We start from the raw sequence: 12787 nt of genomic DNA on the forward strand, positions 1-12787 counted from the left end.
AGTTAAGGAACCCTGGAGAAGCATACTTTCCCCAAGGCTGAAGCTAAAAGGAAGTAAAGTTCAGAGGGTGAGGCAATTTGTCCAGGGACACTCAGCAGAGCCCATCAAGAAGGCCAAGTAGCCTGAGAGCCCACCAAGCTATTTTCTCTAAGAGGACTGTCCCCAGAGAGACCATGAGTTCAGCGGCAGGCCCTGTTCAGAGCCTGTGTGGGTTACAGTTTATCCAGCCCCCACGTTTTTCCTTCTCTGATGAGGGACACTGCACAGGTGAGAATTTAAGAGGCATTTGGTGTCCTGAGGAAGTCAGTCCCAGGAATGGGTTTCCCAAGACTGGATGGGGTTTCAGGGACTGGGTTAGTCCCACAGGAAAGCAAGTTCAACCTTCTCCCTCTCTTGTTCTTCATGTCCCTCCCTATTTCTCCCTTCTTTCCTCCCTCCATTCCCCCTCCCTCCCCATTCTCCCCCTTCTTCCCCTCTCTCTAGTCCCCTCTCCTCCTCCTCCCCCTCTCCCCTCACCCCTCCCCTTTCCCTTCCCCTCCCCCATCTCCCCTTCCCCTCCTGCTCTCTCCAACTCCGCTTCCCTCTCCTGTCCACTCTCCTTTCCCAACCATTGTCATGCAGCGTCCACACCTTGACAGCAGATGTGGCTGAACTACCTTGGACTTCCAGCTTCCAGAAACTACGAGCTAACCAGAACCTCTTTGCTTTAGAAAATTCACAGATTTGATTATTTTGTTATAACCATTAGAAGCAGACAGACACAACAGTGAAAGAAAACACCCTACCACAACTTAATTGCGAGTTGAAATTGTTTTATTAGGATACTCGAAATGCTATTTCGACTTTATTAATTTAAAAAAAAACTTGATTTTAATTAGCGAGATATTTAATATCTTTTCTTTTTCCTGGCCTTTTCCTTTCTTTTCCTGAAAGCTGAGCACATTTTAAACTTAGAGAAGATCTCAGCTTGAACAGGAGCATCTCAGCATCCAGAGCCAACCCCAGGATGGGCACGTAGCAGCTTCCCTCCACCCCTGCTACACACTCCTGCCTCAGTCCCAGCACAGAACAGGGATGAACAGGAACTTTTGAGTCCTGGTGCTGCTCAGACTGGGCATTTCCTGTCGTGAAGGGCAGTCAGGTTTTGTCTGTGTTCTCTTCTGCTACCGTGATAAGATAGTCTAACCAAAAGCAACTTAGAGGAGAAAAGGGTTTGCTTGGCTTATACATCCAGGTCACGGTCCAGCTGCCTTGGTCACTTTTCTGTTGCTGGAACAAAACATCATTGCCAATGCAACTCATAAATCATTTAATTTGGGGGCTCATGGTCCCAGAGTGTGAGTCCATGACCACTGTGATAGGAAGCTTGGCAATAGGCAGGCAAGGCACTGGAGCAGTAGTAGCTGAATCACTGGCAGAGGGCAGAGGGCAAAGACAAAGACACAGAGAGAGATAGAAAGAGAGAGGCAGAGACAGAAAGACAGAGGCAGAGACTGAGAGACAGAGACACAGAGAGACAGAGAGAAAGAGACAGAGACACAGAAACAGAGACAAAGGGAGACAGGAAACAGAGAGACAGAGAGACAGAGACAGAGACTGGCCCGGACTTTTGAAGCCCAACTCCAGTGACACACTTCTTCCAATGAGACCACACCTCCTAATCCTTACCAGACAGTTCCACAAACTTAGGACCCAGTACTCAAATATAGGAGCCAAGATCATCCAAGAAACCGTATCATCTTCGAGGGAAGTCAGGACAGGAACTCAAAGTAGGAGCCATGAAGAAGGCTGCTGACTGGCTTGTACCCAGCTTTCTCATTGGCTCCAGCTCAACTTGCTTACATATACATGTCAGACCCTCTGCCTAGGGTGGCACTGCCCACAGTTGCTGGGCCCTCCCCCATCAATCATCAATCCAGAAAATCCCCTCCCTACAGGCTTACCTCCAAACCAATCTGAAGAAGGCAGTTTTTCAGTTGTGCCTCCCTCTTCTCTGGTGACTCTAGGTTGTCACATTGAACAACCCAGCATGGGGAGTTCCTCCTCCCCACAGAACAGAAAAGGAAACCAAGGCACAAAGGGCGGGCCTCGCTGGACTCTGCATTCCCTACCCTTCTCACTCCCCTGCTACTGCAGAGTCCCCGAGTCCTGACTGGAGTGGGTCAGGACCTCTGGCCACCATCTGCTCCTTGTTCCCAGACTGTCAGGGTAGGGTGGAGGGGGAGAGTCCGTCTGAGGTGGTGTGGGTTGGGGGCTCCCCTGCCAGAGTGGGAAGGCTAAGCTATGAGTGGCAAGTCCCTGAGCTGGCATTCTCCAGGGCTAGCCCCTCCCTCCATTGCTTGCGTCTGGGGGTCCCAGGTCATCTGCAGAATGACTCAGTCCCAGAAGCCCCCATCAGGCCAAACACACACATTCTCCACATTTGTGCCCTTCCCTTGGTCCTGACCATGTTCATCAGTGACACTCTAGAAGGAACCTTTTAAAGGTTAAAGGATCCTTAAGCTGAAGACAGAAAGTCTGTCCTTGAGCTACTGAAGCTCTATGATCTTGATAAAGATGACTTCATACCCCTCCCAAAAAATCTGAACAATCAAGGTCAATTTATATGATGAGAGAAGTAGGATAAACTCCTACCCATCCTTCAAAACCCTATCTGGACATGCCCGGCTGGAGGAATCCTTCCTTGGGACCCTTATGCCAGCTGTGGCTTGACTCACCACTTTAAACTGTCAGTTAACTCTCCATGTTCCCTTCCTAGACCTGGATAATTTATGGATAGGGAGGCCATGGTGTCTGTTGTAACAGGACTCGATGAAGCTTTGTAAGCTGAGTCCTTGGTCCCATCTGGCACAAGTGGCCATGGACACTCAAGGAGACAACCTCGGTCTGGGGCATGCCTCCGAGGACCCCACCTCTGGCTTGTGAGCATTGAATAGTCATCTGGGCACCAGAGGAAAAATAAAATGGCTGAGTTCAAACACAGCACTGATTTCCTTGTGCCCCTGGTGTCCTTTGTAAGGGGGTTCAGGTCTCCCATCTGCCCCCCACCACCACCCTGCATCTGGCTCTGTGCCTACAGACCAGCTTTGTGGGGTCAGCAGTGAGTGCTCTAGGTGCACTGCATCACGGAGGAGTGGGGCTCAGGGAGGTCCAGGTGAGGCCCAAAGCATTGTGGGAAACAGTATTCTTTGCTCCTGAGAGAAGCATGGACAGCCTAGCTGGCTAGTTCAGTGCCTATCTGGGGATCAGCTAGGTAGAATAAACAGCTGGGGGAGGGAGAGGGGGAGGGGCAGTAGAGTCACATGTGGCGGGGAGCATGCCGCTGGGCTCCCATGAAGTATCCAGTGTCACTGTTGACCATGGCAGGCTAGGAGAGAAGCCCGGGCACATGACTATGAGGTTCAAGGTCAGGGTCTAACTCTGGCCAGCAAGCCGATGTCAACAAGCCCTTCTGGGTTTTTGCTGGCACATTTCATGTACCACACTGTAGGGGACACATCATTAAAGATGTGATGGGCAGGAGGGCCATCTTAGTCACACCATAGGGCTGTACTTGGAATTCTGGGCCACAGAAGATGGAAGGAGACCCTCAGATTGGGTGCTACCTGCATCCCTGGAACATGAGGGGTGGAATCCAGGGCCGCACACCAACATTCCATGGAGCATAAGAACCCACAGGGGATGGGCTATGGCTCAGTGAATTCAGTGCTTCTTGCACAAGTGTGGGGACTAGAGTTTGGATACCTCACATTTACATATCAGATGTGATGGCCACCTATCACCCCCATACTCAGGAGGTAGAGATGGCATCCTCAGAGCAACATGTCTAACCACACTAGCCAAACTGGTGAAAGAAGGGCTCTACAAGTGATAGGAAGTGATGAAGGAAGATGCATGTGCACACATATCTGAACACACAGGTGCGTGCACATGCACATGTAAACACACATGTGAACACACGTGAGCATGCATGCACACATGTGTGTACATGTGTGAACACGTGTGTGTGAACTACATGTGCACACATGTGAACACACATGTGCATACCACACATAACACAAGCCCTGCCCACAAACACACCCCAGACACCGTTAACGTTGTATTTATTGTTATTTAAGCTGCTCAGCAAAACATATACACGTATATACAGTATGCGTGAATACGGAAGACTCAACTTTACATATTTTGTTTTTTTTAAAAAAAGAAAGAAAAATACCACTCAGTTTCATGAGCTATTGTCAGTCACTGTCTTCCAACCAAGCATTCAGAAATGGTTTTCTTTAAGAGTCAAGAAAGCTGACAGGCTCGCGCACCGCACCGCACCGCAGGGCTAAGGGTTCATATGATACATGTGCAATAGCAATTCCCTTCTCTCTACTGGAGTTGGCTGCGCACTGATTACAGTGTTCCCAGGCTCCTGCGCTTCGGGCGGGGTTTTCTTCTACTTTTATTCTTTCCACCAAACCAAATTTTAGTGACACGATGATGTCCTTTTGCTTAAGGCTATTTTAAAAGCTGCTCCACCCGGGGGTCGTGGGGAGTGAGAACAGATAACACTGTGGACACTTCCGGGTGACCTGAGCCACACGCTGCGTGTGGGTTGATGCTGGGAAGTTCACAGGCGGCCGTTAGCATGCTAGTCCCAGCCTTAAGCACTGCAGACTGTCGTTCTTGTTTGGGGAGTGAAAGGCTGACACTCTCAGATAGCTAGATGTCACAAACTCTGGGCAACCAAAGCCTGAAGGATGCCTCTGTGGAAGAAGGAAACCACCCCTCACTGCTTTGGGCACAGAACAGAGGGCCCTTCTTCCTCACCAGCCCGTGCCACCTGTCTCTGCCCTCTGAGTCCTATCACACTACCCGGGCAACAAGTACAGACCCTGGGGGCTCAGGCCTCAGCCATGAGGAGGAGGAGGAGGGCTTGAGGGAGATAGCCTGCTTTTGGGAAGGGGCTCCCACAGTTGAAAGTCCCTTGACACGAGCAATATGGGTATCTGGACAGCCCCAAGCTTTCGGACCTCTTGCTAAGAAATGGAACGGGGAGGGGTCTGTCAAGTTAGGGTTGGGGCTTAGAAAGGAGTAATTGAGGAGACGTGCCGACAGCAAAGACCGAGCTCTGAAACATCAGTGCTAGCCCTGGCCTGACCGTCCCAGGGATGCACAGCCCCGCAGCGTAGCAGTGGGCCCTGTAGGTTGGCAGAGGACAGATCACACCCTAAATGCTGTCCATATCAGCTCGGCCATCTCGACTCCTCTCCACTTAGGTGGAAGCGTCTCTCGTGGAGGACATAGTGGGCAGGGCTCTGCTTTTAAATCAGAATGAAAGTGAATCAAAAGGGCAGGAGACATCCACGAAAGGGAACGTGAGGACCAGGGATGGGCATCACGAAGCCACTACTCCGTTTATTTTCCTTCCTTCCAGGATCTGTGAGTGTCTGGGATTGAATCTGGCTGCCTCAATGCCTCCTCCTGGGGATAGAATCACATAGGGCATGCTACGGTAGATGGGACTCAGGAAGCTGAGGCACTCTGTCCGCCATCTGGGAAAGCAGGGCCAGGAAGTCCCTTGGACAACTGACAGACCCTCCCTTGTGCCCTTTGAGGGTCACAAGGCCACAGAGAAAGCAGATGGTGCCACGGTCACTTCAGTGAAGGAGAGGATGCCTATGGCCCTGACAGGCTCCTCCCCTTTATCCCAGCATCCAGTTCACAACTTAGGAGGGACCAGAGGGACAGCTCCCAGTGGGAGGGATGGAAGCTAGCTGAAGGCTAAGAGCCAGTGAGGAAAAGACCTCTCTGCAAATTCTCAGGGAACAGAGAAAACCCAGTGCCTGAAGGCTCTTCTGAGCTGTTCGGTGTCTGTCAGCAGTCAACACTGCCATGACCCTGCGGCTTCCACCCAGCAATGCTCCTCCAAGATCTCCGTAGGGATGAACAAAGCAAACAGAAAAGAGTGAGGGAAAGAGAATCAAAGAGAATTTTTAAAAAATGGGGTTACAGGTACCCCTGGCCGGGCTTAAACAAGGCAAGAGCCTTCTAGAACACACAAGGAGTACAGAAAATGGGGTTTCTCTAGCAGGGAAAAGGCTTGCACCAGCGTCTGCTCTTGAGGCTGACACAGGCACGTCACGGTGTGGCACACCGTTTCTTTAAGATAACTTTCTGAGGTTCTTTTCTTAAAATCACACTCCCCAGCCCCTTTAAACCAACCCTTTCCATTCCGAGTGCCACTAAGCAAGTACCAACCTAGACCAAAAAGAAAAAAAACAAAAACAAAAACAAAAACTGTAAAGAGTCTGCTCAGCCACAGAGGCCCTCGCTCGAGGTGGTTAGGGCAGCGGCTCCTGTGGGCTCAAGTCAGGGCAGCCACAAATGTCCCGAATCGGTTGGAGATGTCAGAGTGCAGAGACCGCCAGGTGGGTACGGAGGTGCGGGCCTTGGGGTCGCCGTCTGTGCAGTGGACAGTCAGACACTGCAGGTGACTGCCAGGCTGGGTGGCTGAGGCCTTGTTGGTGGGGTGGTCATGAACTGTGGAGAAAGAAGACACAAATTAGCGACCACTGGGAGACGGTGCAGGGTGACAGCAGAGGGCGGGAGATGGCCTCAGAAGCTTGGGCTGTGAAGACCATGTGAGCAAAGCCCACCACACCATGGTATGCCATACCGCATCCAGGTCTGTTACCCTCTGGGAAGCGGGGGATGGATGGGATGGGATGACATCATAGTGTGTCCATCTCCAGTGGACAAAGACTAATCAGAAACCAGGAGATCGAGAAGCCCATCTGAAAGCACATCGGAGGGCACACAGGGCTTTACAGAGGCTCTGAAGGGGTGGGGGAGACTGTCCACTCCTTTGGACAGACACCTGCTGTGGGCCTACTATGTGCTTGTAACTTCCTTAAATAGACTGTTTAGCACACCCCAGGAGCTAAGAGTGGTCACCTCACTTTATAGCTAAGAAAACTGAAGTCCAGAGAGGGGAATGGCCTGCCTCGGGGGACATGGCTGACAGGATGGGGGAGTAGTCAGGCAAGTAAGGCGGAGGCCAGACTGTCCTGTGGCCACATCTCTGTAGCTCCCTTCTATCCAGAGACTTCTGTCCCTCCTTTGGACACAGGGAGTGAGAAGAGGTGGCTTGGGGAGTGGGCTGGCAAGGGGAGAGCCTGTGGGGTACTTCCTATTTCTTTCCTATTTCCTTCACCTTCCCAGCCCTGCTCTTCACAGACAAGGCATCTGTGGCCCAGAGAGGTACAGAAACTTCACTGGAGGCATACAGCTCTGAGACCTCAGTTCTAGCACTACAAAGGAGCACAAGTCCCGTTCTCTGAAAATGGGACCCAGACACATGGGCCTCACGGGCTTCATGGGCCTCAAGGCTAGGACTGTCCTCGGGGGTTTGTATAAACTGTAAAGTGCCTTGAAGTGCTCTAGGTAGTAGACAGGGCTCAGCTCCCAGACTATATCGGCCACCACGATGGAAAGGCCAGTGGTCGAGGTGGCTCATGGGAACTCACTTGGAAACTTTCACAGCCACTGCCAAGCAATGCTGGGCCACGCCCTACTGTGTTCGAAGGACAGTTTCCCAGAGGCTCAGGAATCCCTACCCGAGACTACCCTTCTGCCAGGAAGGCTCAGATAGCAAGCTTTGAATACGGGCTAGTGGTGAATTCCCGAAATCCGGGTGGGGGCCCAACTCAGGTTAAGGGGTCACACCCAGACACTGAACTCCATGACCCCGCTCACCTACCCTCAGGGCTGCAACAGAAGTTGCCCACCCACCCCACCCACTACCTAAGATTAAGAGCTTAGCCCTAACCTGCAGAGAAGAAAGGCTCTGAGTGCTAAGTCCCACACCCTGGGCCAGGCAAGCCTCCATGACTTAGGGCCTCACTCTAGGGCATCTGGACCTGCAAGGTGGGGAGAGCAGTGGGATCTGCCCTCACTCAGTCAGTCAAGAAGCACTTATCTGGGACCTATCATTCCCCGGCATGGTGGCCCATCAATCAGGCTGGCTCAGAAGTGGCATTTCCACTACTCTGTGACAGTTCTACTGCTTTCTTTCCCTAGGCCCCGTGATGGCCTGGTATGGAGAGGTCCCAGGTAGGGCTGCTTGGCATGACCCTGGGAAGGTCATAAGGGAGCGACCCAGAAGCCTGTGAAATTCCCTCATCTCCTAAACCTTTGTCAGGTGGCCTGATTCTTCACTCATCTCAACAAAGAAACCGAGGTTTCGGGCATAGGTTACGGGTTGATTTCTGCTGGTGGACCAGAATCCAGTACGCCTCAAGATGACAGAGACAGGCTCAGCCCTCAGCACAGGCAGGCTCCAGCCTGTCCTGCAGTCCTCACTCTTCTTGGACCCACTCGGGCCCCGCTCCCAGCTGAACCCCTGCTTCCTGCCTCATGTTAAATTATTCTAGAGTAAGGGCAGGTCATCTGCCCAAGGGACTTCATGCAGCCATGCCTGTGTGCAGTACACAGAGAGAGAGACAGACAGAGGCACTAAGACATAGGACCCCTCATCACAGCAGGCATGAGCCACCTGGGCTCAGGGCAGAAAGACCCTGGCCCAGCTCTGACTGCAGGCCCCAGGGCGATGATAGGAAATAACCCCCGCCCCCCCATTTCTTAAGCATGTATAACTGAATCCACCCCCTGGTCACTCTCTGCTTTTGTTACCCGCTGCCTGACCCTTGCTGTGTCTGGATCTCAGAGTCAGGCCTTTGCTGCCCCTGAGGTAGAGTCCAGGACTGTCTAATCCCATCCCCCAACGAGCTGGCAAAGCACTGTTCTTCCTCCATTTTGGTGTGAAACGCCTGTGGCTCAGAGAGGGTGAGGGTCTGGCCTGATGACACACAGCGTGGGTACAAAACTCCCCGGTCTCAGCAGGGACCTTTACGAGGCAGTCAACCCCAGCCTAGTGTCTACACGTAGTCCTTTCAGGAGAGAATGCTATTCTTCAGCTCTTGACTGTGCAAGCACAACTGTAGTCGACCCGTCTACAGAGTCATTACAGTGGGAGTACCCATCATGCCCTAGGATGGTGGTCCCTCAGGCTGTCAACTCACGGATGAAAAATCTATCACAAAGAAACTGTTCAAGTCTCCAGCTTATCCCAGCCAGGAAGACTCTGAGTCCCCATGACTCAGGTGGTGGGCCTCCATTTTAGCAATCCAGAGGTAACACGGTCCCCTCACCCAGTCCCTGGGGTACAAGGCACCTAGGATCCCTGGGTACACTGGGTGGCACAGGTTAGCTTTCTTTCTTTAGCCTGGGGTTCCTGATAGGTGAGGAACCCTCACACCTAGGCTGCTAGACTGTCTGCAGTCCCTGTTTCTCCATTGTTACTGGAGGGGACACACTAGGCAAGCCAGGCTCCCAGCAACTAAGGGACCATGGAGCAGAAGGGTATAGGTGAGGTCTGACAGGGCCCACCCAGAGGGGACGGGTACCATCGTCCCTTGCATGAACCTCACTGACGGTGGCAGAAGCCAGGGCCCAAAGCTGACTGGCCAGGAGAGTTGGAACAGCACCTATGACACAAGATCATTTCTCATGCCCACAGCCAGGATCAAGGCCAGCTCTGGGTAGCGCCTGTAAGACCTCCAAGGCCCTTCCTCCTCACAAGACCAACCCTTGACGGCCACAGACCCCACACACGATCATCACTGCAGATGGTTTCACCTCATGGTATTGAGGTCAGAGCCAGTCTGGCTCACCCAATGTAGCCGCAAGACCCATGTGGGCTTCTGTCTGCCAGGTTTCGGACCACAGCGAGACTTTAGCCACAGAAATAGAGGAGGCAGTGCAGTGCAGCCACATGCTCCGCCCAATGTCACCTTGCTTCTCCTGTAGGTCCAACAGCAATGGCAGCCAGCGCCTGTGTACTGGGATATTCATGAGTGTCTCACCCTTGGCCTTTCTGACCCTGAAGTCAAAGCAATGGGGAGCAGCTGTGCAAAGGGAGCAGAGAGACCAGGAATGGGAAGGGGCTGACTTCGGCGGAGTGGCTACTGGAGCCAGCTGCCCACTGGTTGCCTGTTTTCTTCCCTCCCTCCTCCTCTCTCCCTTCCTCCCTCCTCCTCCTCTCTCCCTTCCTCCCTCTTCCTCCTCCCTTTCTCCCTCCTCCCTTCCTCTCTCCTCCTCCCTTTCTCCCTCCTCCTTCCTTCCTCCCTCCTTTGCTTTGGGTGCATCCTCCCCTGTCCTTTCTTTCTTCCTCTAGGCCAGCACAGCAGTCCAGGCTGCCCCTGTCTTGCACCAAATCTCCAGCCAGGATCCCACATGGGGCCCATGCTCAGGCACCAGCAACCTTGTTGGCAGCCTCCTGCCTCAGCGGCTCTCCAGAACCATTCCAAGTCCTGGGATGAGGATTCTGGTCTGGCCTTCTGTTCTTTGCCCACCAGAGGGATGACCAGGATGGGGGAGCGTGAATGGAGTCCAGCTAGTGCGCAGATCAAGGGTGGGCACGGAGGACGATCCCACCTCTGGGCGTGTCCACGAGACACCCAAGATTCTAAAAGGCCCAGGGCCTGCACGTGCTACTCAATAGTCCAGGATTTGGGGGTGTCAGACCGAGAATAGCAGTGCTTTCGTCTCTGTGGGGGCTCCCTATGGCCGGCTTGAGGCTGAGCTGGTATTTTTAACTCATGGCTTATGTAAGAGGGAGTGTGGGCCTGAACAACAGCTAATGCCGCCCCCGACATCCACCTCACCCGATTCCCACAAAGGGAAGCACATTTTGAATTTCCTTTATTTGGACCCAGGATGGGTAAAGGGAGAGATACTGTCTCCTGTGACCTCTGCCCTCCGGTGGGGCAGGGCTGCTGGGCCTCGGGGCTGGAAGACTTCCTTTCCTTGAGACTGCACACACCAGCTCCAGCCTGCAGCCACTTTGCTCTCTCTATATCTACTGTGCACAGGCCTGGGCAGACCTCTCTCCTACTCATGCCTTCCATAGCTCCCCAGTCCCTAGGACTGAGCCCTGACTTTACACAGCCTCCTGGTCACACTTGCTGCTTGGCCTCTGGGGTGAATCATTTTCTGAGTCTCTCCTTCTGTGTACTGTCCCTACACAAAGCCCTGTCCCAGCCATATCCATCCTCAATTCCTGTAGCACCCTCCCTCTGCACCCCTGCTGACTCCCACCATCCTGCCCAGCTGTCAAATCCATGGGGGATCACCAACCTAAGGTACATGACCTCCAGCCCTGCTGGCAGGCACAAAGGGAGGCAGTTGTAGTTCCAGGATTCTCCCCACAGGCTGCCAAGATCAAACACCTGGAAACAGGCTCAGGTGGATGAATTCCTTTCAGCAGGGGCTGTGTGGATGATCCCACACAGCTCTGTAGCCAGTATCACCTGCCTCTCAGGAAAGGCAACACTCCTCAAGGCTTTACTCCTGTGGGAGGACCATCAAATGTATGTGTATGCTCCTATGCATTTGTGTGTGTATATGCATGTGTGCTCATGTGCCTGTGTGTGTGCATCTCTGTGTGTACACATGTATGTGTGCATATGTGTGCCCGTGTGCCTGTGTGTGTTCATGTGTGTGCATGCATGTGTGCATATGTGCCTTATGTATTTGTGTGTGTACATGTGTGTACATGTGCATGTGTGTATACTCGTGTATCTATGTGCCTCTGTATGTATGTGCCTGCATGTGCGTGCACATATGTGTGTGCATGCATATGTGTACTATGTCCATGTGTGTGCACAGGAGTGCACCTATGTGTATATGTGTGAGCCTATGCATTTGTGTGTGCATGCATGTGTGCTCATGTGCCTGTGTATGTGCGCATCTTTGTGTACATGTGTATGTGTGTGCATGCTCATATGTGTGCATGTGTGTGTGTATATGTGCCTGTATATCTGTGTGTGTGTGTGTGTGTGTGTGTGTGTGTGTGTGTGTGTGTGTGTAGCACGTAGAAGCCAGGGGAGTCCACACAGGTGTCTTTTTCTATAATTCTTAATTTTTGAGACAGGACCTCTCACTGAGACTGAAGCTCATGGGTTTGGCTATACAGATTGTCGAGCCCCAAGGACCTTCTTGTCTTTACTTCCCAAGTGCAGTGATTTTATGTACGTGCTGCCATGTCTGGGTTTGGCATGGGTGCTGGGAATACAAGCCCAGGTCCATTCCAACCACTCTACCCACTCTATTGACTGAACTGTCTCCTAGCCCTCAACTCTCTTTACCAGAGTGCTAAGGCTTGTCTCCATGAGTTTGCTTTTGGACAGGGTGAGGCATGGCTGTCATCCCAACACTCAGAGGTTGAGCCATGAGGACCACCTGAGTGGAGGACCCAGCTCTACTGTCTGTGTTGAGATTCAGGAGACAGGCCCACAGCTCCGCCTTCTTGCTCCTGGCACACAGGGAATACCTCTTAGGTATCTGTTTGATGTCTTTAGGACTCCCTGACAAAGCCCCCTTCTTTAAGCCGCTTCTGTTTCTTATCACAGCAACAGGACAAGTAGCTAGGGTACTGGCTGGCCCACAGTCCTTCAGTTCCTTAGTAGCAAGTCCATCTTACAGACAGAGGTTGGGGCAGAACTGAGGTGCCTAAAGCAAGAGACAGAGGCCTTGACCTTAAGGATTCAGGGACAGTGCCCTGCTGGTGAAACTACATGGCATCTCACAGGGACCAAGACAGGCAGCACCTGACCTTAGCTACCTGCCCGCCACCATGTTGTGGCCTCAGCTCCCTCCCTATGATGTCCAGTCCCAGTGTCATGTAACAGAGAAAAGGGAGAGACATTAGCTATAGGCTGCAAAAGTGACAAGAGCCACA

The 12787-nt window shown here is 52.5% G+C and overlaps 1 protein-coding gene across 1 annotated transcript in view; it reads right to left on the reverse strand.

The window, feature by feature from the left end:
- Positions 1-4086: 4086 nt before the first annotated feature.
- Positions 4087-12787, reverse strand: part of Mn1 (MN1 proto-oncogene, transcriptional regulator) — a 39164-nt gene continuing 30463 nt past the window's right edge. Inside the window, exon 2 of the mRNA NM_001191928.2 lies at positions 4087-6528. Within this exon, the coding sequence (NP_001178857.1) occupies positions 6353-6528 (176 nt within the window). The 3' untranslated portion in view covers positions 4087-6352. The remainder of the gene's footprint in view (positions 6529-12787) is intronic.

Source organism: Rattus norvegicus, chromosome 12 (assembly GCF_036323735.1).
Source record: "Rattus norvegicus strain BN/NHsdMcwi chromosome 12, GRCr8, whole genome shotgun sequence".
Lineage (NCBI taxonomy): Eukaryota > Metazoa > Chordata > Mammalia > Rodentia > Muridae > Rattus > Rattus norvegicus.